The sequence below is a fragment of the Anomaloglossus baeobatrachus genome, chromosome 4, assembly GCF_048569485.1.
Source record: "Anomaloglossus baeobatrachus isolate aAnoBae1 chromosome 4, aAnoBae1.hap1, whole genome shotgun sequence".
Taxonomy (NCBI): Eukaryota; Metazoa; Chordata; class Amphibia; order Anura; family Aromobatidae; genus Anomaloglossus; species Anomaloglossus baeobatrachus.
This window is the reverse complement of record NC_134356.1, coordinates 212,435,227-212,461,325: the sequence shown is the minus strand read 5'-3', so window position 1 is coordinate 212,461,325 and position 26,099 is coordinate 212,435,227. Positions and strand designations below refer to the sequence as shown.

At 43.9% G+C, this 26,099-nt stretch overlaps 1 protein-coding gene across 1 annotated transcript in view; it reads right to left on the bottom strand.

Moving 5' to 3' along the window:
* HK3 (hexokinase 3) overlaps positions 1-25,589 on the bottom strand; it is a 204,989-nt gene extending 179,400 nt beyond the window's left edge. The window contains exons 1-2 of the mRNA XM_075344649.1: positions 25,501-25,589; positions 13,264-13,332 (exon numbers count right to left, since the gene is read on the bottom strand). Coding sequence (XP_075200764.1) covers positions 13,264-13,296 — 33 coding nt within the window. The 5' untranslated portion in view covers positions 13,297-13,332; positions 25,501-25,589. The remainder of the gene's footprint in view (positions 1-13,263; positions 13,333-25,500) is intronic.
* Between the last annotated feature and the right edge of the window lie 510 nt (positions 25,590-26,099).

Sequence of the window (26,099 nt, the reverse complement as noted above, 5' to 3'; positions counted from 1 at the left end):
TGCACTGACGAGGGGCAAGCACCCCGAAACACCGTGTCTGCAAATTGGGATTCTGATCTGGCTTATATATCCTGAGTCATATTTCAAAGGATTGTTGAAAATCCACTTGTGACTTTTAGGATCGCTACTTCCAATAGGTGGCGCTGTGCTAGAGTTTGTCTCCTTTACTGGAGAGACAATTTGAATATTTCCCAGAGGGGCATTGCAGCTATAAGTCCCCTTACCTGGCAGCCAGACTGGCTTGCAAAGTCTCCTTAAGGAGAATAGTGTTCCCCCGTGGTCCCCACATAGCTTTCTCATGAGCCAGATCAGACACCCCCATACTTTGCACTGACGAGGGGCAAGCACCCCGAAACACCGTGTCTGCAAATTGGGATTCTGATCTGGCTTATATATCCTGAGTCATATTTCAAAGGATTGTTGAAAATCCACTTGTGACTTTTAGGATCGCTACTTCCAATAGGTGGCGCTGTGCTAGAGTTTGTCTCCTTTACTGGAGAGACAATTTGAATATTTCCCAGAGGGGCATTGCAGCTATAAGTCCCCTTACCTGGCAGCCAGACTGGCTTGCAAAGTCTCCTTAAGGAGAATAGTGTTCCCCCGTGGTCCCCACATAGCTTTCTCATGAGCCAGATCAGACACCCCCATACTTTGCACTGACGAGGGGCAAGCACCCCGAAACACCGTGTCTGCAAATTGGGATTCTGATCTGGCTTATATATCCTGAGTCATATTTCAAAGGATTGTTGAAAATCCACTTGTGACTTTTAGGATCGCTACTTCCAATAGGTGGCGCTGTGCTAGAGTTTGTCTCCTTTACTGGAGAGACAATTTGAATATTTCCCAGAGGGGCATTGCAGCTATAAGTCCCCTTACCTGGCAGCCAGACTGGCTTGCAAAGTCTCCTTAAGGAGAATAGTGTTCCCCCGTGGTCCCCACATAGCTTTCTCATGAGCCAGATCAGACACCCCCATACTTTGCACTGACGAGGGGCAAGCACCCCGAAACACCGTGTCTGCAAATTGGGATTCTGATCTGGCTTATATATCCTGAGTCATATTTCAAAGGATTGTTGAAAATCCACTTGTGACTTTTAGGATCGCTACTTCCAATAGGTGGCGCTGTGCTAGAGTTTGTCTCCTTTACTGGAGAGACAATTTGAATATTTCCCAGAGGGGCATTGCAGCTATAAGTCCCCTTACCTGGCAGCCAGACTGGCTTGCAAAGTCTCCTTAAGGAGAATAGTGTTCCCTCGTGGTCCCCACATAGCTTTCTCATGAGCCAGATCAGACACCCCCATACTTTGCACTGACGAGGGGCAAGCACCCCGAAACACCGTGTCTGCAAATTGGGATTCTGATCTGGCTTATATATCCTGAGTCATATTTCAAAGGATTGTTGAAAATCCACTTGTGACTTTTAGGATCGCTACTTCCAATAGGTGGCGCTGTGCTAGAGTTTGTCTCCTTTACTGGAGAGACAATTTGAATATTTCCCAGAGGGGCATTGCAGCTATAAGTCCCCTTACCTGGCAGCCAGACTGGCTTGCAAAGTCTCCTTAAGGAGAATAGTGTTCCCCCGTGGTCCCCACATAGCTTTCTCATGAGCCAGATCAGACACCCCCATACTTTGCACTGACGAGGGGCAAGCACCCCGAAACACCGTGTCTGCAAATTGGGATTCTGATCTGGCTTATATATCCTGAGTCATATTTCAAAGGATTGTTGAAAATCCACTTGTGACTTTTAGGATCGCTACTTCCAATAGGTGGCGCTGTGCTAGAGTTTGTCTCCTTTACTGGAGAGACAATTTGAATATTTCCCAGAGGGGCATTGCAGCTATAAGTCCCCTTACCTGGCAGCCAGACTGGCTTGCAAAGTCTCCTTAAGGAGAATAGTGTTCCCCCGTGGTCCCCACATAGCTTTCTCATGAGCCAGATCAGACACCCCCATACTTTGCACTGACGAGGGGCAAGCACCCCGAAACACCGTGTCTGCAAATTGGGATTCTGATCTGGCTTATATATCCTGAGTCATATTTCAAAGGATTGTTGAAAATCCACTTGTGACTTTTAGGATCGCTACTTCCAATAGGTGGCGCTGTGCTAGAGTTTGTCTCCTTTACTGGAGAGACAATTTGAATATTTCCCAGAGGGGCATTGCAGCTATAAGTCCCCTTACCTGGCAGCCAGACTGGCTTGCAAAGTCTCCTTAAGGAGAATAGTGTTCCCCCGTGGTCCCCACATAGCTTTCTCATGAGCCAGATCAGACACCCCCATACTTTGCACTGACGAGGGGCAAGCACCCCGAAACACCGTGTCTGCAAATTGGGATTCTGATCTGGCTTATATATCCTGAGTCATATTTCAAAGGATTGTTGAAAATCCACTTGTGACTTTTAGGATCGCTACTTCCAATAGGTGGCGCTGTGCTAGAGTTTGTCTCCTTTACTGGAGAGACAATTTGAATATTTCCCAGAGGGGCATTGCAGCTATAAGTCCCCTTACCTGGCAGCCAGACTGGCTTGCAAAGTCTCCTTAAGGAGAATAGTGTTCCCCCGTGGTCCCCACATAGCTTTCTCATGAGCCAGATCAGACACCCCCATACTTTGCACTGACGAGGGGCAAGCACCCCGAAACACCGTGTCTGCAAATTGGGATTCTGATCTGGCTTATATATCCTGAGTCATATTTCAAAGGATTGTTGAAAATCCACTTGTGACTTTTAGGATCGCTACTTCCAATAGGTGGCGCTGTGCTAGAGTTTGTCTCCTTTACTGGAGAGACAATTTGGAATGTTGAGGATTTTTTTAATTAATAAATTTGTAAAGGAGGGCATGTGGAGAAGTGATAATTCAAATAAACTCTTTTTTTCTACGGTGGCTGTGGGCTGCTATTTTCAGGCAGGCACGGGTCAAATTACCATGGGACTTTGCAGCCTGATACCTGCACCCCAACTGTCTGCTTTACTTTGGTTGGTTATCAAAAATAAGGCAAAGCCCTAGCTGTTTTTTTTAAATTATATATTTAATTAATTTTAAAAACAGTGTCGGATCTCCTCTATTTTTTTTTCCTTTTGTAGCCTCCTGGTTCTTACTTTACAGCCATTTTGCAGCAGAGAAGCTAGTTCGTGTCTCCATTGACTTATATGGGGTTTGGCATATGGGATCAAGTGCGGGTCCCGAACTAAACCTTATTTAATGTATGTCCAAAACCGGCAGACCCGACCTTCCTTGGGATGAGTGAACCCGAACTGTAAAGTGTGTGGTACGTACTAAACACTGGGAGTCCGGGGCTCTGACCTGAACAGACTTTAAAAAAATGTCCTTGTTCAGGTGCTGTTCGCATGCTAACTACTCAATTGAGTATCAGAGTGCTTGGGTATGCTTGGCGTCAAAACTATTTTTGTGCTTTTTTGCCAGGAAATTCACATTTGGTTCAGAAATTTATATCTGGGTGTTTTGGGGGTTAATATAAGAGTGAAAGAGGGTGTTTTTTTGTATTGTACTTATTGTACAAATAATTTAGATGTTTGTGTTTATTTCTTTTCATATACAGATTAGTAATGGGGAGGGTCTTATAGATGTCTGCCATTACTAATCTAGGGCTTAGTGGCATCTGTGAGCTGTTATTAACCCCTTATATTAGCCACCGCACCATGTCAATCAGGACAAGCCAGGTAAAGTGCTGGGACTGTCACATCTAATGGATATGAGAATTCTGCCTGGAACCAGTCTGCTATTTTTAGGCTGGGGAGGACCCTATAACCATAGACCTCAGCAGCCTGAGAATATCAGCCCCCAGCTGTTGGCTTTATCATTCGTGGGTATCAAAATTAGGGAGACCACAAGATGTTTATTTAAATAATTAAAAAAAAGGCACATAGGGTCCATCGTATTTTGATACAAGGCCAAGATAAGCACAAGACCATGGGCTGCAGCCTGTAGCCATCTGCTTTATCTGCGCTGGGTATCATTATACAGAGGACCCTATGCATTTTTATTTTTTATCTATTTATTTCTTCACTCCATTAGAACTCAGACAGTGTGTGTGATTCCAACTAATCACTGACGCTGTCACACAGGTTTGGGGAGCGGTCTGACTTCAACCAATCAGAGACACCGGTGCTGCCAATAGACGAGGAAAGCAGTGAATATGTACGAAGGTTAATCAGCAGACCCGAAAGCAATGTGACAGCCACGCCTCAGACTCAGTAAATATAATTGTCCTGTGTTATTTCTTAGTTTCTTTCTTTTGCAGCCCCCCTAGCTCTTATTATCACTAGCTCCCCTAGCCCTTACTAACACCAGTCTCCCAAGCCCATAGTAACACATAAGTTTTGCCTCTCATTGAATTCAGTGTTGTTTGGATATATTCGTCTAGTTGTTCAGCGAACATCGGAAAAGTCGGCGGACACCGACTGAACCTTGACAGGTTCGCTCATCTCTATTTACAAATACTGTGGTAAAAATACTCACCAAATATTCAATGTGTACACATGGCCTGACATGAATTATAATGTAACTTACAAGCTAATATCTCTGCAATGGAGAGGAGAAATGTAAAACTTAAAACTACATTCTATTCAACTGTGCAGTCACAGTTCCATTTTGTGGCCAGTATAACATGCAAAAACTGGTTAAAAATCCTTTTTAAATGCCTGAGATATCATTTTAAGCCAATGAAAAAAAATGCTTGTTTTGTTATTTGTTACCATAGACACTAAGATAATACATACAGAATTATCTGTGCATCACTATGCAGCAGGGGTTCGCATTACCAGAAAAGTAGATACCGTATTTTTTGTTTTATAAGACATACCGGATTATACGATGCACCCCAAAATTAGAGTTAAAAAAAGGTAAAAAAAAATGGTGTCCGTCTTATACTCCGGTGTCTTAGGCTGCTTTCACATGTCCGTTTTTTGCTGAGCGGCACAATATGGCACTTTGCAGAAAAAATGCAACCGTTTTTTTTTGCCGCCGGTTGCGTTTTTTCCCGCATAGACTTGCATTAGTGCCGTATTGTGCCGCATGGCCTTGCGTTGCGTCTGGGTTTTGCCGGATGCGGCATATTTAGCCCATGTGGCGGCCAGATGGAACGTTGCCTGGCACATTTTTTTGTGCAGCGAAAAAAAATGCATCGCACCGGATCCAGCGCAATGCGGCGCAATTTACAATACAAGCCTATGGACGCTGGATGCGGCGTCCTGTGGCAAAAAACGCATCCGGCCGCCGGATGCGGATTTTTGAACTGCGCCTGCTCAGTATCAAGCCGCATCCGTCAAAAAACGGACGGGCCACATGGAAAAACTTATGCAACAGATACTTTTTTTTGCTGCATCCGTTGCATAGGTTTTTGAACTGGATTGAGCCGCACTGCTAAAACCGGATATGTGAAAGCAGCCTTACCGGAGGTGGGCGGCAGCGGTGTCACAGGGGGCAGAGGCTGTGCCTGCAGCGGTGGCGGGTCAGTGCTCGCAGCGGCGGCAGGTCTGTGCTCACAACGGCAGCAAATCAGTACTAGCAGCGGCGGCGGCAGGTCAGTGCTGGCAGCGGCGAGTCAGTGCTGGCAGCGGGTCAGTGCTTGCAGCGGGTCAGTACTGGCAGTGGAAGCTGCGGTGGATGTGTAGTGGAGCAGGCCAGTGTGAAGAGTGTCCCAGATTCTCTGTTGGTGGTCCTGGCTTCAAAAAAATGGTAACCGGAGTGCCCTGTGCACAGATGTCGCTCTCATCCAAGATCTCCATCTGCTTACACTCTGACTCCGGGCGCCATCATTTGAAGCCCGGACCGCAGACAGACCATCTGAGACATCAGCTGCACAGGCACCGCAGCCCGCACAGCCAGCCGGCCGCCAGCACTGAGTGACAGCCAGCAGGCCACCCGCCTGCACAGAGAGGCAGCTGGCCGCTGACAAAGAGAGTCAGACGCCTGCACGCACTGACAGGCACCTGGCTGCCCACACAGACAGGCACCCGGCCGCCCGCATAGAGAACTGCACAGACAGCCACCCCAATTCTCCACCTCCCGGTAAGCTATATTCGAATTTTAAGACGTACCCCTAATTTTCCTCCCAAATGTTGGGGAGGAACAGTGCGTCTCATAATCCAAAAAATACAGTAAATATGGTGCACTGCTCATAAGTCATATTTTTTGTTGTACTGGAGAAATTTTTGTTCATATACTGCTGTATACCTTTTCTTTCTGCTTTGTTTGTTTGTTTGTTTGTTTGTTTGTTTGTTTGTTTTAATCCCACAGTCTGAATTTTCGAAAAAATTTTAATTTATTTTTTATCTCATTTTATTTTTTTTAAGGTTTTGTTTTTTAATTTTCAAAGTTGCCAGATTTCACACCCTTTTCTGGTTTTATCTATAATTTTATCTACATGGTAGTATTTTATTATATATTAAGGATCCATTTACACAGGCCGACCTGGGCAATAAATGACTGCTGATCAGCTGCTTTGTTTGCTGATCAGTGGTCATGCACTAGTTTGTGTATACAGGCTGACTCGGCTTCAGATGCACACTGAAAGATATGGAATAGGTTGTTCAATGTGCATAGGCTTCCATTGTTCTTGGGCGCAAGAGTCTTGTCTACACAGGATGATGAGCTGCTGAGAATGATACTCTTTTTTTGCACCCCAAACGTTTGTTCAGTTGGTGATCGTCTGCAAGACTGCAAGATTATCATGAATGACCATTCCTGGGAACACTCATACATGATCATTTTGCTGTGTAAATGGCCATACAGTCATCGCTGAAAGTGTTGGCACCCTTGAAACTGTTCCAGAAATTTAAGTTTTTCTTCCAGAAAATTATTGCAAAAATTGTTAGCACCCTCAGCTTAATATTTGGTTGCACACCTTTTGGAATAAATAACTGCAATCATCCGCTCCTTATAACCATCCACAAGCTTCTTACACCTCTCAGCTGAAATTTTCTACCCTCTTTTTTTCAAACTGCTTTAGGTTTTTCATATTTGAAGGGTGTCTTTTCTCTACTGCTATTTTAAGATCTGTTCACTGTTGTTCAATGGGATTTGGATCTGGACTCATTACTGACCACTTGAGAACTCTCCAGTACTTTGTTTCCATTAATTTCTGGTTGCTTTTTGTATGTCCTGAAGAAAGACCCATGACCTAGAATGCAACCCAGCTTTCTGACACTTGGCACTACAATTGCAACCCAAAATCCTTTGCTAATCTTCAGATTTAATGATGCCTTGAACACAGTCAAGGCACCTAGTGCCAGAGGCAGCAAAATAACCAGAAAACATATTTGAGTATCCACCATATTTGACTGTAGGTACTGTGTTCTTTTCTTTGTAGGCCTCATTCCATATTCGGTAAACAGAATGCTGAGCTTCATCAAAAATCTCTATCTAGGTTTCATCTGTTTACAAGACATTTTCCCAGAAGGATTTTCACTTACTCATGTACATTTTGTAAACTGCAGTCTAGCATTTTTATGTCTCTTTTTCAGCATTGTGGTATTAATAGGTCTCCTTCCATAGTGTTTGATTTCATTCAAATGTCCATGGATAGTTTACGCTGACACTGATTCACCCTGAGCATGCAGGACAACTTGAATTGCTTTTAAAACTTGATTGGGGCTGCTTATCCACTATCTGGACGAACTATCCTGCGTTGCAACCTTTCATCAATATTTCTCTTATGTTCATGTCCAGGCAGATTAGCTACATTGACAGGGGTTGTAAACTTCTTGATTATGTTGTGCACCGTGTACAAAGAAACACCAAGATCACTTTAGATGGACTTGTGACCTTCAGATTGTTGATATTTTCAATAATTTTGGTTCTCAAGTTCTCTTCTCCTCTTTCTGACACACATTGCAAAGTTTGAGTCAACCTCTCTTTTTATCTGGTTTCAGGTGTGATTTTCATATTGCCCACACCTTTTACCTGTCACAGGTGAGTTTTAATGAACATGCTTGAAGCAAAGTTGTTTGCCCACAATTTTGGAAAGGTGCCAAGAATTTTGTCCAGCCTATTTTGGAGCTTTTGTGTGAAAGTATGTCCAATTTGTCGATTGCTCTGCCAACAATTATCTTGGCCATCTCTCCCATTAACATGAGCATGCATTCAGCTGACTACTTCTGCAATCTGTATGAGAAATCAGACATGCCCGATGAACATTCATCCCTGACAATCAGTGTTTTGTTCCCTAATATGTTTTTTTTCTTTGTTACTTTTTTAATTATTTTTTTTCTTAGTAGAAAAGTGCATTATTTATACAGTGTAAACCATTGAAAATCAAGCCAAAACATAAAAACATTGTTTTTATAAGTAATAAGTATGTACAATACCCTGTAGAAGCCCCCCACCCATCGCCAACCTTGATTCTGATATGTATCGTATAAATACACAGTATTAAATAAATAGCCATAATGGACTCCAACCTAAATATATTCCTCTATGTTGAAATTCTGGGAATAAATTATTCCCACTCCTATATACTGTATTATATTCTGTACTATACTTTTTCCCCTTCAGTTGTATCAGAAATAAATAAAGGCCAAGATCTCCTCAACTGTTAGTGTGATGCCCCTAGACTAGTCAGGTCATCACAGGGTACTGCATGCTCTTGTGTCCCAGTGCAGGACTCAACCCCCCATGGTTCTGGGTTCCCAACTTGCAGTACTGCCTCCATCAGCATCCACAAATCCCAATCACACCTCGCACCACACCCTGTTAGGCACACCAGTGGGCTGCTAAGCTGGAATAGGGCCGCCCACCTAGGGGTCAGACAGGGAGGTGGGAGGTGACAAGTCAGTCGGCTCCAGGGGAGCAAAGAGTTGGGTGGTAGCCCTTGAGCTGTGAGGAGCTCGGAGGAAGCTGGGAGTTGGAGCTCCCAGAGGAAAACATAGATTGGGTTGCAGATGGTGGTCTGGACCCGGAGGAGTTGGAGACCCAGTCGCGGGAGATTGCGACTGGGTGCTGGCTTAGTCAAGGAGGATGGTCGGCAGCTGCAGTCCGATAGCCGGTCTGGGTCCGAAAGCACGTCGGGGTACTGGACCCTAGGTCGGGGAGAAGCTTCAAGTAACCCGGCAATTAACCTGCGGAGGACAGGGCCTTTATGGACTGTTCCCAGGAAGCTCAGAGAACAGGGGCACTAGCGCAATGAGAGGGATAGGGCTTTTCAAGCAAAGCAGCCCACTGAAATCCCAAGCGTGAGCTCCTGAGAGCAAGCTCCTCTGCTACCCATAGTAGGGAGCGGGGCCCGGACAGCTCCAAGCTTACGGGCCACCTGAACACTTTCAAATTCTGTGCACGGAGGCAGGTTACAGACCACCAGGCAATGCTGCAGGGGACGGAACCCGGACAAGCTCCCCAAGAGGGCAGCGGCACCCAGAGACTTGGTTTACTACGTTGTCAGTGTCTGATTTCCTTCTGAGTGAGTACCCGATTAATCCTTGCTACCAGCGAGCCTGCGCTCCCCCTGCAATCCATCCCAATATTTGGGGTCCCGGGGCCTTTACCTACTTGTGGAGGGTAACGTCATCTGACTGCCCCACTCCATCACCCCGAGTACTCCCAACGGCAGCGGCGGTACTCCCTATTAGCGCACACCATGGGTGGCATCACAAACTATCCAACTCCCCTGTAAATAACCCCCCATCGCGTTTCGGCATGACCCCGAGCCCCCGCGTCCGGAGACCATCGAGCCACGAGTAGTGACACCCAGATCCGAGCGGTTCGACCGCTGCTGGGGCGGGATGGGTCTGAAACATTATACTTTTAATGCCATGACTAGAGATGAGCAGACTTGCAGAAAACCAGGACCAGCAGGTCACTGTTATCATTTATTAAAAAATGTGGTTCTGGTCTGGAATCCAGTACCCATAGTCTATAGATATAAGAAGCTGGAGATTAAAAATGTTGGTAGAAAGGATGGGGAGATAGGTGCGCGCATGGTGTACTTATCGAAGATCTGTCATGGCGGTATGCTGTTCCCAGGTCGCACATTCACTTTCGCAGCAGCTAATTAACATTCATTGAATATGCCCTGCTTTCCCCGTGCACCGGCGCCTGTGATTGGTTGAAGTTAGACACGCCCCTCATACTGAGTGGCATTTTGTCAGCTCACTACTTCTAATCCCAGCTCATCAATATCATAGACTGGGGTCACACTGGCGTATGGCATTGGATGCGACAGTATTGGATGTGATATGCTAATGAATTTCGGCTCAGGATCTGCTGCAAGCGTGAACCGATTGTCATATGACTATGATCCGATCCTGTGATTGAATCACAGCTGCGGAGGAGATTTAGGGATTCCCCTCAATCTCCTCCATTGTCAGCCTGTGCATATATCGCACTGCACTTGAATGTCATCAGTGCAGTCTGATGTTTCTCTCACACCCATACACTTGTATGCATACGAGTGATATGAGACTCGCAGACAATCGCAGCATGATGCTATTTTTTCCTCAGTCCGAAAAAAGTTGCAGAGTTGAGCTGCAGCATTGTCTTACATGGAGATGAGTGCAATGCTAGATTTTCTCGCATTGCACTTCTGCAAGTCATACGCCAGTGGGACACTACCAGTACAGGAAAAATAAATAAATAAAATAATTGGCATAGGGCCACACCATATTATGATCCCCGACACAGATAAAGCCCAAGGCCACAGGCTGCAGTCCTCGGTCCTGAGCTTATCTTGACTGGGTTTCAAATTAAGCGTAAACACATGTGACTTTAAAAAATATATATATATATATATATACATATAAATAAATAATCTAAAAAAACAGCGTGCGGTCCCCCCAATTTGATACCCGGCCAAGATAAAGCCCAATAGCTGAGGGCTGGTTATCTCAGACTGGGGAGGGCCATAGTTATTGCCCTCCCAGCAGCCTAAATATACTGTAGCAAGCTGCAGCTGCCCGAAATTGTCGAATCCATTAGTTGCGACAAGCTCGGCGCTTTACCCGGCTCTTCCCATTACCCTGGTGCAGTGAGAATCAGGGTAATAAGGGGTTAATAACAGAGCACAACTGTCATCAAGCTCAAAATTAGTGCTGGGTAGGGGTCTATGAAACCCCCATCACAAATCCTATAAATACAAAGAATAAACACAGAGAAAAATCCTTTATTTGGAATAAAATACTAAAAGCACCCTCTTTCACCACTTTATTAACCCCCTAAACACCCCTGCAGGTCTGACATAATCCATATGAGGTGCCACGGTGATTCAGCTCTGCTACATCCCTGTCACAGTGAGTGGCCATGGAGCATGACTGCCTGTTGTGAGTGTAGACAGATAATGACTGAACAGTGATAAGTTATGACCTCATTCAGGTTATTTGCGGCACAGATGGGAACCTCTAGTGTCATCACTCATCACGGATCAGTCTCTGCAATCACAGCGGGCAGTCATGCTCTATGACTGTGCGCTGTGACTGAGATGTAGCAGAGCTAAATCGCCGTGGGACCTCATGTGTATTATGTCGGACCTTCAGGGGTGTTTATGGGGTTATTAAAGTGGTGAAAGAGGGTATTTTTTGTATCTAATTCCAAATAAAGGATTATTTCTGTGTTTGTGTTTATTTACTATCACTTACAGATCAGTGATGCGGTGTCTTATAGACGCCTGACATTACTAATCTAGGGCTTAGTAGCAGCTGTGAGCTGTTATTAACCCCTGCTATTACCCTGATTGCCACCACAACAGGGCAGCAAGAAGAGCTGGCTAAAGCACCGAGCTTGTCACCTCTAATAGATGCAACAATCTCGGGCAGCTGCAGGTTGCTATTTTTAAGCCGTGGGGCGGTCCAATAAGTATAGACCTCCCCAGTATGAGAATACCAGCCCCCAGCTGTCTTCCTTTATCTTGGCTTGGTATCAAAATTGGGGGGACCGCACATCATTTTTTTAAAATTATTTATTTAAATAATTTAAAAAAAAAAAAGCCACATGCGGTTCCTCTTATTTTGATACACAGCCAAAATGAGCGCAAAGCTGGAGGCTGCAGTCTGTAGCCATGGGCTTTATCTGTGCTGGGACACTATGCCAATAGTTTTATTTATTTATTTTTATATCATGATACTGACCTGCAGACAGCGCCTGTGAGTGGTTGCAGTAAAACACTGTCACACAGGTTGGCGGCACGTCTGACTACAACCAATCACAGACACCAGGATGGCTGGTGGGCGGGGAAAGCAGGGAAAGCCGTGCATATGCGATGACCGATAATGACTGGCACAGGAAATTAATGCATGAAATGCCTGACCTGGAAGTAGTTTTTTGGAATGCCAGATCCGGATCAAACACCCGGAATACTGGGCCTTGTAGCCGAGTACCTTTGAAACCGCGCGGATCAGAACTTTTACAGTTCGGGTCCGCTCATCCCTAACCATGAGAGCCTTGAAAAAATGATACTATTTCCATTATTCCAAAAGTTTTCTGTATGAACAGAACGGCGGTTCAACATGAGCATTACCCCTCAATTCAAAGTCAATGGGACTGACTGAGGTACCCAACTATCTTCATTAATCCCATAGACATTGAATACAGCAGCAGGACACATACTTCACTTCTCCATTCATGTGGTCAACAGGTGTACAATTGGTGAAACTTCCTGCAATCACTTATCACCTCTCATCTGAAAGGTATTTTGCTGGTTCATGGCTATGAATACTGAAATCATCGGACAAAGCCAATTTCGACAGTATTTTAACATATTATTTTATTTACACTCTTAATCTTTGCTGCCAAGGGATGAAAACTCTCTTTTTTTACATTCTGATGCTGAAGACATAACTAATACTTCTTAAGTTGTTAGGTGGTAGACTAGACCCTAAAACTTTAATTGTAAACTATTTCAGCATTTAGAAGAGGACAATACTGACTGACAGCAGATTTTGAAAAAAAATAAATAAATAATTTAAAGTGAAGTCTGCAGAACCTCAATCTTATTTTTAAAATGATTACTTTGGTCACGAGAATTGCACAATTTATCATTAAAGAACCTAAATTGTGCTAAAATTTATGGTTTTAAATTCGAAAACCCATGTTTATATACATGAAAGTGTGAAATCCCTTTAACTGTGTGATTATCCTCTTAACCTCTCAATATTGATGGCTCGTATATATTTCTAGAAAAAAGGGGAAGTGATCTTTTGACATGGTGACATAGATTATGTCACCTCCCTGTGCTGTTTGTTTTGCACAAAGATAGACATAGACCACGATTCATTATTTGCGTTTTTTAGGTTGTTTTTCTTTACATTGATTAGTACTCACCTCTTCGCGGGCTAACTGCTGGGCATTTGCCATTGAACCAGCTCTTGATTTTTCTAAAGCTTTACGTTCCTAATATAAAAAAAAAAAATCAGCAGGAAAAAGTCACTGGTGAAAACAGGATGCACGGAGAAATATTGGCAATCACACAAATTATGCAAACAAGAAGTGTCAGCAGCACGCTGATAAATAGTGATCACATAGCCTGCAATCCCTAGACCAGTTCCCGTAAGTCACACAACCACAAGGCACGACTACAACGTCTCAAGAGGAAGTGATAATAAAAATGTATTCTTATAAGAAATGGAGCAATAAAATGAGTTAGCATGACTGTCAAGTAAAAGGAAACAATTAAATTAACAGCAGTTCACTGGCACGTAGATGATAAGATAGCCATAAAATTATCAGACAGGTAATAGGATTTTTTTTCTTTTTGCTAGATTACAACAATCTTCAAACATGGTAGTCTGCCAGATAAAGAGGTTGTCCGCAATTTGTTTTAAGTCATTATATGGATAAACAGAATAAGTGATCCCCTGCTGCTCTCATTCATACATGTCCTGTGCCGCTGCTGCAGAATTCCTTGCCAGGGCAGGTGTTATGGCAGCCGGGATGGTATCGCTCTCCACAGGTGGAGTGGGCCCTGGGTGGATGAAGAGGTTTATAATAGCCATTGGCGCCTAAGCGCTGGGTGGTGACGCCGGTAAGGACAAGAGTCTCCGCGGGTTCAAGGTGTCTTTTACTGACAACTTCAGCCCAGTAGTACCGTTCACCACCGTTATGGGCTCCAATCAATCCCAAGCAAGTGAGGGGCCACCACCAGTGTTTGAGGAGAAGAAAGAGAGAGTCCTTTCCTAGGGTTTTCCCCGTGGAAGGTAGGCTGAGCTCACGCTCCAAACCCCGAGCCTAGTGAAGATCAAAGAGTTCCAGAGAGATCTTGTCAGAACTATGGTCCCGACTTGACTGTCTTGTGTGAGTGTGTTGCGCCTACATCTATCCCCAGTGGTGCCTGCCCCCTGGCGGTTGTCCTAGAGACTGGAAAGTCCCATGACTCTACATGGCCACCCCCCCGTTAGCCCTAAGACAGCTCCTCAGTGAGAAGCACCTAACTGTATGTGAGATGAAATGTGGTGACACCGATGGTTAACCCCCCCCTTACCTAAGATGTATACCACACCTTAACTGAGGTGTAGTACCCTGTGGCGACCAGAGCCTCAGGGGTGCCACACATGCACAATGCATCGTTGAAGCCTGGGATGTATACTCAGCTTCATTGCACATTCCCAGGGAGGGAGATCATTGTGTGCATGAATGAGATATACAAGGAGCTGGCGGTGAAGTCCGTCTTGCAAATCATTTTTCAGGGCAGGGTTTACATGATGAAAGAATGGATTAGTCTGGGGAACTCAATGCATATCCCCAGACAAGTCAACAACTAGCTTTCATAGCACAGCTTCAAAGTCTATATTAAATTAATTTAGCAATTGATAAGCCCCATAAAAAGGATTACTAGAATGCAGGAAATGTTTGCTACATGTAGTGGGGAAAATAAGTATTTGATAAACTGCTGATTTGGCAAGTTTTTATCGTTGGTACATTTCAACTGTGACACATTGTATGATTTTAAAATAATTAATGTACATGAAATAAGTATTTAATACATTACAAAAATAGAACTTAATATGTGGTACAGAAACTTTTGCTTGCAATTACAGAGGTCATATGTTTGCTGTAGTTCTTGACCAAGTTTGCTTTGATATGAATTGGGCCACTGGCAGGGGTGTAACGACAGCGGTCTTAGAGATCGCAACTGTGACCGGGCCCAACAGGGTTAGTGGCCCGGCGCCCGCCTTGCAGAGAAGCCGCCGGCTCCTCTCTGTTTCAATATAATTTTTGTTGACATTTTCAAAATTTTAATAGAGTACTGAAGAGAAATGGGGGAGGCATTAGGATAGGGGAACCAGAGTAGACAAGGTAGGGAAAATTAACAGTAAAACAGCTTTATCAAATTGGACTCAATGTCAAAACTCTAATTTAGATCATATTTATGTATGTCCATATCTTTGGCATTATACGTATATCTATCAGAATTATGTCTTTATTTAAACCATTTATATCAGATGACTGTAATACATGAATGTATATATATATATATATATATATATATATATATATATAAAAAATGGAAATGGGATACAGGAATTAGCTGTGCTGTTCAGTGGCAGACGACGCTGCTGCTATGAAGCCTGTGAGTCACGGGGCATGGTGTCAGCGGCACCACCAGGCCCCCACTCACCCGTCATCGCACACAGCAATGATGAAGGCTGGAGCGGAGCACTCATTCCATCCTTCCTCATTCTTCCGCTGTGCCTGCACTCGACATCTCTGCCAATGGGCCCCAAAACCAGCTAGAGGCCCATACTATGCTTTCCTGCAGCTCTCAGCTCTGCTCAGTGCTCTGCCCCTCCCCGGCTAAGAGCGCGGGGGAGAAGATGCCGGCTCTCACCACTCAGGAAAGGATGGCGGCCGCAGCCAAAGCGGAGCTGATTCCCAAAGTTATGTTTGTGGAGCTGATTTCTGCAGGAGAGGAGGGCAGAGTTGAGGGGGCAACAGGAAGATGGCGGCCACACTGATCCATATTCACAGCAGGAGAGGAAGAGCAGGACAAACTCCATGTGTCATCAGCAACTTATGAAGAAACAGAGAGGTGAGTATATACTTATTTGATCTGACTGTTAGTTTTTACATACATACCTATGTTGCTTGTACTGGATATAATTGTGCATGTGTCTGTGTATATACTATGTGTATGTGAATGTACAGTTAGGTCCAGAAATATTTGGACAGTGACACAAGTTTTGTTATTTTAGCTGTTTACAAAAACATGTTCAGAAATACAGTTATATATATAATATGGGCTGAAAGTGCACACTCACAGCTGCAATATTAGAGTTTTCATATCCAAATCTGAGAAAGGGTTTAGGAATCATAGCTCTGTAATGCATAGCCTCCTCTTTTTCAAGGGACCAAAAGTAATTGGACAAGGGACTCTAAGGGCTGCAATTAACTCTGAAGGCGTCTCCCTCGTTAACCTGTAATCAATGAAGTAGTTAAAAGGTCTGGGGTTGATTACAGGTGTGTGGTTTTGCATTTGGAAGCTGTTGCTGTGACCAGACAACATGCGGTCTAAGGAACTCTCAATTGAGGTGAAGCAGAACATCCTGAGGCTGAAAAAAAAGAAAAAATCCATCAGAGAGATAGCAGACATGCTTGGAGTAGCAAAATCAACAGTCGGGTACATTCTGAGAAAAAAGGAATTGATTGGTGAGCTTGGGAACTCAAAAAGGCCTGGGCGTCCACGGATGACAACAGTGGTGGATGATCGCCGCATACTTTCTTTGGTGAAGAAGAACCCGTTCACAACATCAACTGAAGTCCAGAACACTCTCAGTGAAGTAGGTGTATCTGTCTCTAAGTCAACAGTAAAGAGAAGACTCCATGAAAGTAAATACAAAGGGTTCACATCTAGATGCAAACCATTCATCAATTCCAAAAATAGACAGGCCAGAGTTAAATTTGCTGAAAAACACCTCATGAAGCCAGCTCAGTTCTGGAAAAGTATTCTATGGACAGATGAGACAAAGATCAACCTGTACCAGAATGATGGGAAGAAAAAAGTTTGGAGAAGAAAGGGAACGGCACATGATCCAAGGCACACCACATCCTCTGTAAAACATGGTGGAGGCAACGTGATGGCATGGGCATGCATGGCTTTCAATGGCACTGGGTCACTTCTGTTTATTGATGACATAACAGCAGACAAGAGTAGCCGGATGAATTCTGAAGTGTACCGGGATAAATTTCCAGCCCAGATTCAGCCAAATGCCGCAAAGTTGATCGGACGGCGCTTCATAGTACAGATGGACAATGACCCCAAGCATACAGCCAAAGCTACCCAGGAGTTCATGAGTGCAAAAAAGTGGAACATTCTGCAATGGCCAAGTCAATCACCAGATCTTAACCCAATTGAGCATGCATTTCACTTGCTCAAATCCAGACTTAAGACGGAAAGACCCACAAACAAGCAAGACCTGAAGGCTGTGGCTGTAAAGGCCTGGCAAAGCATTAAGAAGGAGGAAACCTAGCGTTTGGTGATGTCCATGGGTTCCAGACTTAAGGCAGTGATTGCCTCCAAAGGATTCGCAACAAAATATTGAAAATAAAAATATTTTGTTTGGGTTTGGTTTATTTGTCCAATTACTTTTGACCTCCTAAAATGTGGAGTGTTTGTAAAGAAATATGTACAATTCCTACAATTTCTATCAGATATTTTTGTTCAAACCTTCAAATTAAACATTACAATCTGCACTTGAATTCTGTTGTAGAGGTTTCATTTCAAATCCAATGTGGTGGCATGCAGAGCCCAACTCGCGAAAATTGTGTCACTGTCCAAATATTTCTGGACCTAACTGTATATATGATGTGTGTATATGCATGTGTGCATACAGTATATGTATCTCTGGGCATAAATAGTATGTGGATATGTGCCTGTGTGTATGGTATATGTGCTTGTGTGTATATGTGCCTGTGTGTATATATATATATAGATATAGATAAATATATATATATATATATATATATATATATATATATATATATATATATATATATATATATATATGGTATGTGTGTGTAAGTGTGGCGCCCCAGGACCTGGTCGCCACAACAGCATTGCCCCTCCAAAGGGTTAATACTGAGCCTGGAGGTGATTGGGGAAATCATTGGCCAGTAAGTACCAACATCCAACGCAGTTTCTCCCTCAGGCCAGCAGAGGGAGCTCTGAACCTGGAGTTCCAGGGAGCATTCCTCAAGCCTGACCTGAGGGAGGAGTCAGTGTTCAGTCTGTTAGAGAAGTTTGGAGAGTGAAGACGCAGAGTAGTGCTGTCCTGTGGACTGGGGCCTGGAGCTGGAATAGCTTGGCCCAGTAAAGCAGGATTGGCAGAGAGGCACAGAAGAGAATTAGACATCGGAGTCTGTGGTTGCCAGGGTGTAAAACCCTTCCCTGGTAGCCGAATCCGAAGGGCAGGAGAGCTGCAAGCCCCTGGCCCATAAGCAACCTGAAGGTACAGCTGCATCACCAGGGCCCGGTGTGGACCTGAGCAGAGAAGCACCAGAGAGGGCCTGCGCAGCCTACCACACAGGGAGAGGGACGCACCACCGGTCCCAGCAGCAAGAGGGCCATTGTTAATTCAGAGTGCAGGGTCCTATGAAAGCAAAGGAAAAACAGGGAGTAGGCCTCATACTCAGCTGGCCAAAAAGAGCACCCCAGTTACTTCCAGGCCGGCCGGAGCCTTCTACCACCTGTAACGGTCTCCCAGGACTAACCGTTTACCCAGTAAAAGAGGAGAAGGTAAAGAGACAGTTGTTTGTGTCCGGTCCTTTCACCGCCCTGTCGGCCCTGCCCTACACCGCAACTACATCGACACTTACAAGCACCAATAGTTGCCCCGGGGCACCGCTCCACCTGTGGGGAGCAGGACCATCCAAGCTGCCATTCCATCAGCCCCGTAGGCCCCATACAGCAGCGGCGGCTTAATAGCCGCAAACCACAGGTGGCATCACGAATAATATAAATTTTAAGCACCCCCACTGAAGCCATATTAATTGACTCCTGCCAGGGTCACGGAGTCGGGCCCCGCCACCACTGACTACCCCCGGACTAGTCCGGTCCGACACCGGGTGTCCCATAGCCCTGGGGTGGGCGAGTCATATGCGCATGTGTGTATATAGTATATGTACCTCTGTGCATAAATAGTATGCATGAATGTGACTGTGTGTGTGTGTATATATATATATATATTGCATGTTGTAATTCTGTAATTAGTCTTGTGCTAGGGAATAAATAATAACTTCAGGGTCACTTATCCTCCCCAGGACCTGCAATTCCTCTTTGCTGCTGCTCTGGTCTCTGTTTACTGCCGTGATGTTTAACACATATGACTACTGGAGCCTATCACTGAGCTCAGCCATTACGCCAAGGTAGATGGTATCAGTTGCGGAGCATTAACCCCTTAAGGACGAAGCCAGTTTTGTACTTAATGACCAGGCCATTTTTTGCAATTCTGACCAGTGTCACTTTATGAGGTCATAACTCTGGAACGCTTCAACGGATCCCGGTGATTCTGACATTGTTTTTTCGTGACATATTGTACTTCATGATAGTTATAAATTTAGAACGATATTTTTTGCTTTTATTTGTGAAAAAATCGGAAATTTGATGAAAATTTTGAAAATTTTGCAATTTTCAAACTTTTAATTTTTATGCCCTTAACCCAGAGAGTTATGTCACACAAAACAGTTAATAAATAACATTTCCCACATGTCTACTTTACATTAGCGCAATTTCTGAAACAAAATGTTTTGGGGTTAGGAAGTTAGAAGGGGTCAAAGTTCATCAGCAATTTCCCATTTTTTCAACAAAATTCACAAAACCATTTTTTTAGGGACCACATCACATTTGAAGTGACTTTGAGAGGCCTAAGTGACAGAAAATACCTAAAAGTGACACCATTCTCAAAACAGCACACCTCAAAGTACTCAAAACCATATCCAAGAAGTTTATTAACCCTTCAGGTGCTTCACAGGAACTAAAGCAAAGTGGAATGAAAAAAAGCAAAAAATAAAATTTTACCTAAAATGTTGCTCTACCCCAAATTTATTCACTTTTAGAAGAAATAACACAACAAAATGAACCCCAAAACTTGTTACCCACTTTCTTATGAACGCGCCGATACCCCACATGTGGTCAGAAACCTTTGTTTGGACAAATGGGAGGGCTCGGAACAGAAGGAGCAATATTTGAATTTTGGAAAGCAAATTTGGCTGAAATAGATTGCGGGCACCATGTTGCATTTACATGTCCGCCAAGGTACCTAAACAGCAGAAACCCCTTACAAGTGACACCATTTTGGAAACTAGACCCCTTAAGGCTTCTATCTAGGGGTATAGTGAGCATTTTGGATCCACAGGTACTTCACAGATTTTGATAACGTTACGTTGTCACATTGAAAATTTTCATTTTTTTCTCAAAAATGTTGCTTTAGCATCAATTTTTTCACTTTTCAAGAGGTAATTCCAAAAATGTGACCCCAATGTTTGTTACCCACTTTTTTATGAGCGCGGTGATACCTCACTTGTGGTCTGAAACCTTTGTTTGGAGAAATGGGAGGGCTTGGAACGGAAGGAGCAATATTTGAATTTTGGAAAGGAAATTTGGCTGAAAAAGATTGCGGGCACCATGTCGCATTTGGAGGACCCCTAAGGTACGTAAACAGCAAAAAAACACCACAAGTGACCCCATATTGGAAACTAGGCCCCTCAAGGAATTTATCTTGATGTTTGGTGAGTACCCTGAACCCCCAGGTGCTTTACAGAAGTTTATAACGTTGAGCCATGAAAATAAAAAAATAAAATTTTACCACAAAATTGTTACTTCAACCAGGTAGCTTTTTTTTTCACAAGGGTAACAGGAAAAAAATCACCATGAAATTTATTGCGCAATTTCTCCTGAGTTTGTTGATATCTTGTATGTGGTGGAAATCAACTGTTTGGGCACACTACAGGGCTCAGAAGAGAAGGAGTGCAATTTGACTGCAAAATTGGCTGGAATCAATAGCGGACGCCATGTTGCATTAGGAGAACCCCTGAGGTGCCTAAGCAGTGGAGGTCCCCCACAAGTGACCCCATTCTGGAAATAAGACCCCTCAAGGCTTTAATCTAGGTGTATATTGAGCATTTTGAATCCACGAATACTTCACAGAATTTGATAAGCTTAGGTTGCCATATTGAAATTTTCATTTTTTTCACAAAAATGTTGATTTAGCGACACATTTTTCACTTTTTCAAGAGGCAACAACAAAACGTGTACCCCACAGGTTGTTATCTAATTTCTTGTGAGCGCAGGGATACCACACATGTGGCCAAAAACCTTTGTTTGGATAAATGGGAGGGCTTGGAATGGAAGGAGCACCATTTGAATTTTGGAAAAGTTGAAGTAAATTGCGCGCACCATGTCACATTAGCAGGGCCCCTTGGGCACCTATACATCAGAAACCCCCCACAAGTGACCTCATTTTGGAAACTGGACCCCTCAAGGATTTTATTCAGGAGTATAGTAAACATTTTGAATCCACAGGTACTTCACAAAACTGTTGCTGTATCAAAAAATTTCTCACTGTTAAGGGGGCTTTACACGCTGCGACATCGCTAATGCGGAGTCGTTAGGGTCACGGAATTGGTGACGCACATCCGGCCGCATTAGCGATGTTGCTGCGTGTGACACCGATGAGCGATTTTGCATCGTTGCAAAAACGTGCAAAATCGCTCATCGGTGACATGGGGGTCCATTCTCGATTATCGTTACTGCAGCAGTAACGATGTAGTTCGTCGCTCCTGCGGCAGCACACATCGCTATGTGTGACGCCGCAGGAACGAGGAAGCTCCCCTTACCTGCCTTTCATGTGACACTAAAGGATGCCTAGCCTTGTATTTAGCCCAAAAAAAAAAAAAAAGAATTAAAATAAATGACGTGGGGTCCCCCCTATTTTTGATAGCCAGCTAGGGTAAAGCAGACAGCTGTAGCCTGCAAACCACAGCTGACAGCTTCATCTTGTCTGGTGATCAATTTGGAGGGCTCCCCAAGCTGTTTTTTTTTTTTAATTATTTATAAATAAATAATTAAAAAAAAAAACCAAACGTGGGGTCCCCCCAAATTAGATCACCAGCCAAGGTGAAGCTGACAGCTGGGGTCTGGTATTCTCAGGATGGGAAGAGCCACGGTTATTGGACTCTTCCCAGCCTAAAAATAGCAGGCCGCAGCCGCCCCAGAAGTGGCGCATCCATTAGATGCGCCAATTCTGGCGCTTCGCCCCAGCTCATCCCGCGCCCTGGTGCGTTGGCTAACGGGGTAATGAATGGGGTTGATACCAGGTGTGTAATGTCACCTGGCATCAAGCCCAGCAATTAGTTATGTCACGGCGTCTATCAGATACCCGACATAACTAATTGACAGTAATAAAAAAAAATTGACAACAAAAAAAAATTTATTTGAAAAAACACTCCCCCAAACATTCCCTGATTGACCAATTTATTGAAAAGAAAAAAAAAAATCCACAATAATCCATTTGGATGTCCCACGTCGCCTCTGGACCTTCTAGAATATGGGGGACACGTTCAGGGAACGTATCCCCCATTTTCTAGGAGGGCAGACCCTCCATTTGAGGAGAGTGGGTGCAAAGAATCTGCACCCACCCTCCCTGGGTCACAGCTGCAGAGTGCGAGCAGCCAGCGTCTCTGAACACAGGAAGCTGACAGCTGCGCTCTGCTCATGTGACCGGAGTCTGCAGAGAAGGAGCCGGAGGAGGGGGCCGCGGGGGATCAGAGCTGCGACAGGTATGTATGACACCGGGGGACACCGGGGGACACCAGGGGGGGGGGTAGGGGGGGTAGGGGGGGACCCGGCAGGGCCTAGGGAGCAGGTTTCTGTCGTATGTGTTATGGCACATACGACAGAAACCATAGGAACAGTGTAAATGCGGCCGGCGCGCTGCTGTGATCGCCGGTGCGCGCGGCCATCTTGGATTTTCGGGAGGGGGTTGGGGGTCGGGGGGGGCACTTTGGGGACACCGGGGGACCGGAGGGAACCGGGAAAAAGATTTATCTCCCATCTGGCATGTTTGATCATGCCAGATGGGAGATAAATCATTTTTTACCGGCGCGGTCATTTACTATAACTTGATGATCGGTATACGGTGTATACCGGTCATCAGGTGAGCGGGGACCGGAAAAACCGGCCCGAATCATGATCTCCAGGGTCTCAGCTACCCCCGGCAGCTGAGACCCCGGAAATTTTCTGACTCTGGGGGGCGCTAGACCCTTTTTTCCGACCGCCGTTAAAAAGCGGCGGATCGGAAAAAGTACCCTTATTTACCGCCGTTAAAAGGCGTATCGGCGGTCGTAAAGGGGTTAAAAAGGTCACGTGTGAGAATATTACTGCAGCCTGTACACATAGACGGAGCAGCAGAGAGACATCACTGGACCAGGTGAAAATGAGTAACTTTGATTTAATTTTTCCATGGTCAATTCATGCACAGGAGCTCTCAGTGTCCGACCCTGGAGGACTTGTTTTTTTTTTTTTTATTAGTGAGTACACAGTGGCAAGAGGCCTATGGAGGTGCATTAAATGGTATGGGGGCTGCATAATGCAATATGAAAAGACTGCTTATACATATTTTGAAGGTGCATATGGGGTGCAATAAATGATATGGAGGCTGCATACTACAATATGATGGTGCTGCATTATAAAACATGGAGGACTTTGGGTCTGCATTATAATATATGGAGGCCTATGGGTGTGCATTAGAGTACATAGAGGCCTATGGAGTGCCTATGGAGTGCATTAAATGTTATGTGGGATGCATAATACAAGATGAAGGACTAAGGGGTGCATTATAAAATATGGAGGACTATGGGGCTGTATTATAATATATGGAGTACTATGAGGGTGCATTATAAGATATGGAGGACTATGGGGCTGCATTATAATACATGGAGGACTATGGGTGCAGTATAATATATGGAGGACTATGGGGTGAACTATAATACATGGAGGACTATGGCTACAGTATAATATATGGAGGAATATGGGATGCATTATAGTACATGGAGGACTATGGGGGTGCATTATAAAATATGCAAGACTATGGGGACTGCATTATAATATATGGAAGAGTATTGGGTGCAGTATAATATATGGATTATTATGCGGTGAATTATAATACATGGAGGACTATGGGAGGTGTATTATAATACATGGAGGACTATGGGGGTGCATTATAATATATGAAGGGTTATGTGGGACCCATTATACTATATGGAATGCTATGTGGAGGACATTATAGTACTTGGAGAGCTATATACGAGGGGGGACAAAGATACAAACATGGGATTGGAAAGTTTTGTGCTGAGGAAAAGAGGCTCTATCCCTCAGCACCCAGCTTTCCCATGCTCTGCCATACATTTTCCCTTAGCACCCAGCTTTCCAATGCTCTGATATATTGGAAAGTTGGCTGCTGAGGGAAAGATGTAAGATGTATAGCAGAGCATGGGGAAGGTGGGTGCTGAGGACAAGATGGATATCAGAACATAAGAAAGCTGAGTGCTGATAGAAGAATTTCAGATCATGGGAAACCTTGGTGCTGAGGGAAAGAGCCAAGTGTCAGCCACACTATTCCGTATCCCAAGTGTCAAGTTATCCCATACCCTGAGTGTCGGTGTACGGTTGGGGGGGGGTCCAGGTCAAAACTTTGCACCAGGGCCCATCAAACTCTAGTTACGCCACTGGCCACTGCCTAGTCCAATAAATAAATGTGTGTTGACCTCATAGAATTTTAGGTGGCCAGTTGCACAGTGCATCCTATATAGACATGAATAAACTCACCTTGAGTCTGAAGCTACACCCCTGAGACTTCAGCATCCGGACTGAATTTTGACAAGACATACATTACAAGCTCCCAGCAGTTATGCTTCGTTGAATGAACATTATCTCCTAAAACTGCAGAAGCCTTTAAAGCTTGTATTGCAGCTGAAGAGGCTTATTAAAGATTTTGAATATCCCAATAAGTATATTATGCTATAATTATTTCCATTTGGATGCACAGAGCTCACAACCAATATTCTTGTAGATTTTCATTATTCTTTGCCATATGCTGCTCTGTTCACCTCCTGCACTCCGCAGCACTTTGTAACTTCTTTCAAGCACTTTCATGACATACTAGACAAACGTCTGCGTATACAATGTACATACCAAAGCTAAAGACGTCTTGTAACCCCACCAATCAATGGAATCTGAGAATTGTGCTCAATATTATCACTGAAAATGCTAACAATGTACAATAAATATGCCATATATCATGGGGGTTTAGCCAGAGGAAATATTGAATAAGATTGATAAGCAAAAAAGTAATATAACTAAATGTTGTAAACCATAAATGACAGCTGTTAGGACAATTATACTCAGCTAGCTTCATATCATTCCAAGTCCACAAACTAAGAGTATAACACATGCAATAAATACAAATAGTGAAATCTAATACTGTATATTTTATAAATATATTATTGCAATAAACAGTTTTTAAGCAGTAATATAAAACATCATCTGGATCCTCCGGTATTGGTACATACCTTCTAAGAAGTGTAATGTGATTTGTACTGGCAGTTTAGTTTCTTTTTGGTATATACTTTTTCTCATACACACCCTCCATGCAATGCCATCCTCTTCTGTCTCTATCACAATGCATTACTCCACCCCAAGCATTCTAATGGGTCACTCCTACCCCTGGCACCAGCATGAGGAACAAACCCAGATACCAAGGGATTGTGTACACACTCATACTAATATGTGCTGAACAATAAAGAACTTTCATTTAGAGGACTGTATAATAGTGTGTCTAAATGAGTCAGTGTGTCATACCTATTGTATATACTTACAAGCAGAATGTTAGTATAAAGTAGTGATATCCTGTTTTTCTATCATGCTTTTCTTAAAAATGCACATAAAACAGCCAATCAGGATACATCTTGTTTTTCTAACATGAATTAGAAGACAAATGGAGTTATCTGATTGGCTGCTATGCAGAACTGTTTTGAATACACTTGCTTTTTTTTTTTAATTATTTATTTAACAAGGAATCACATATATATATAAGGTACAACGTGCTCGGACCTAAAGATCCCTATGCACCCATCGGAAAAGCAATTCAAGACAGATATTACTGAGAAAG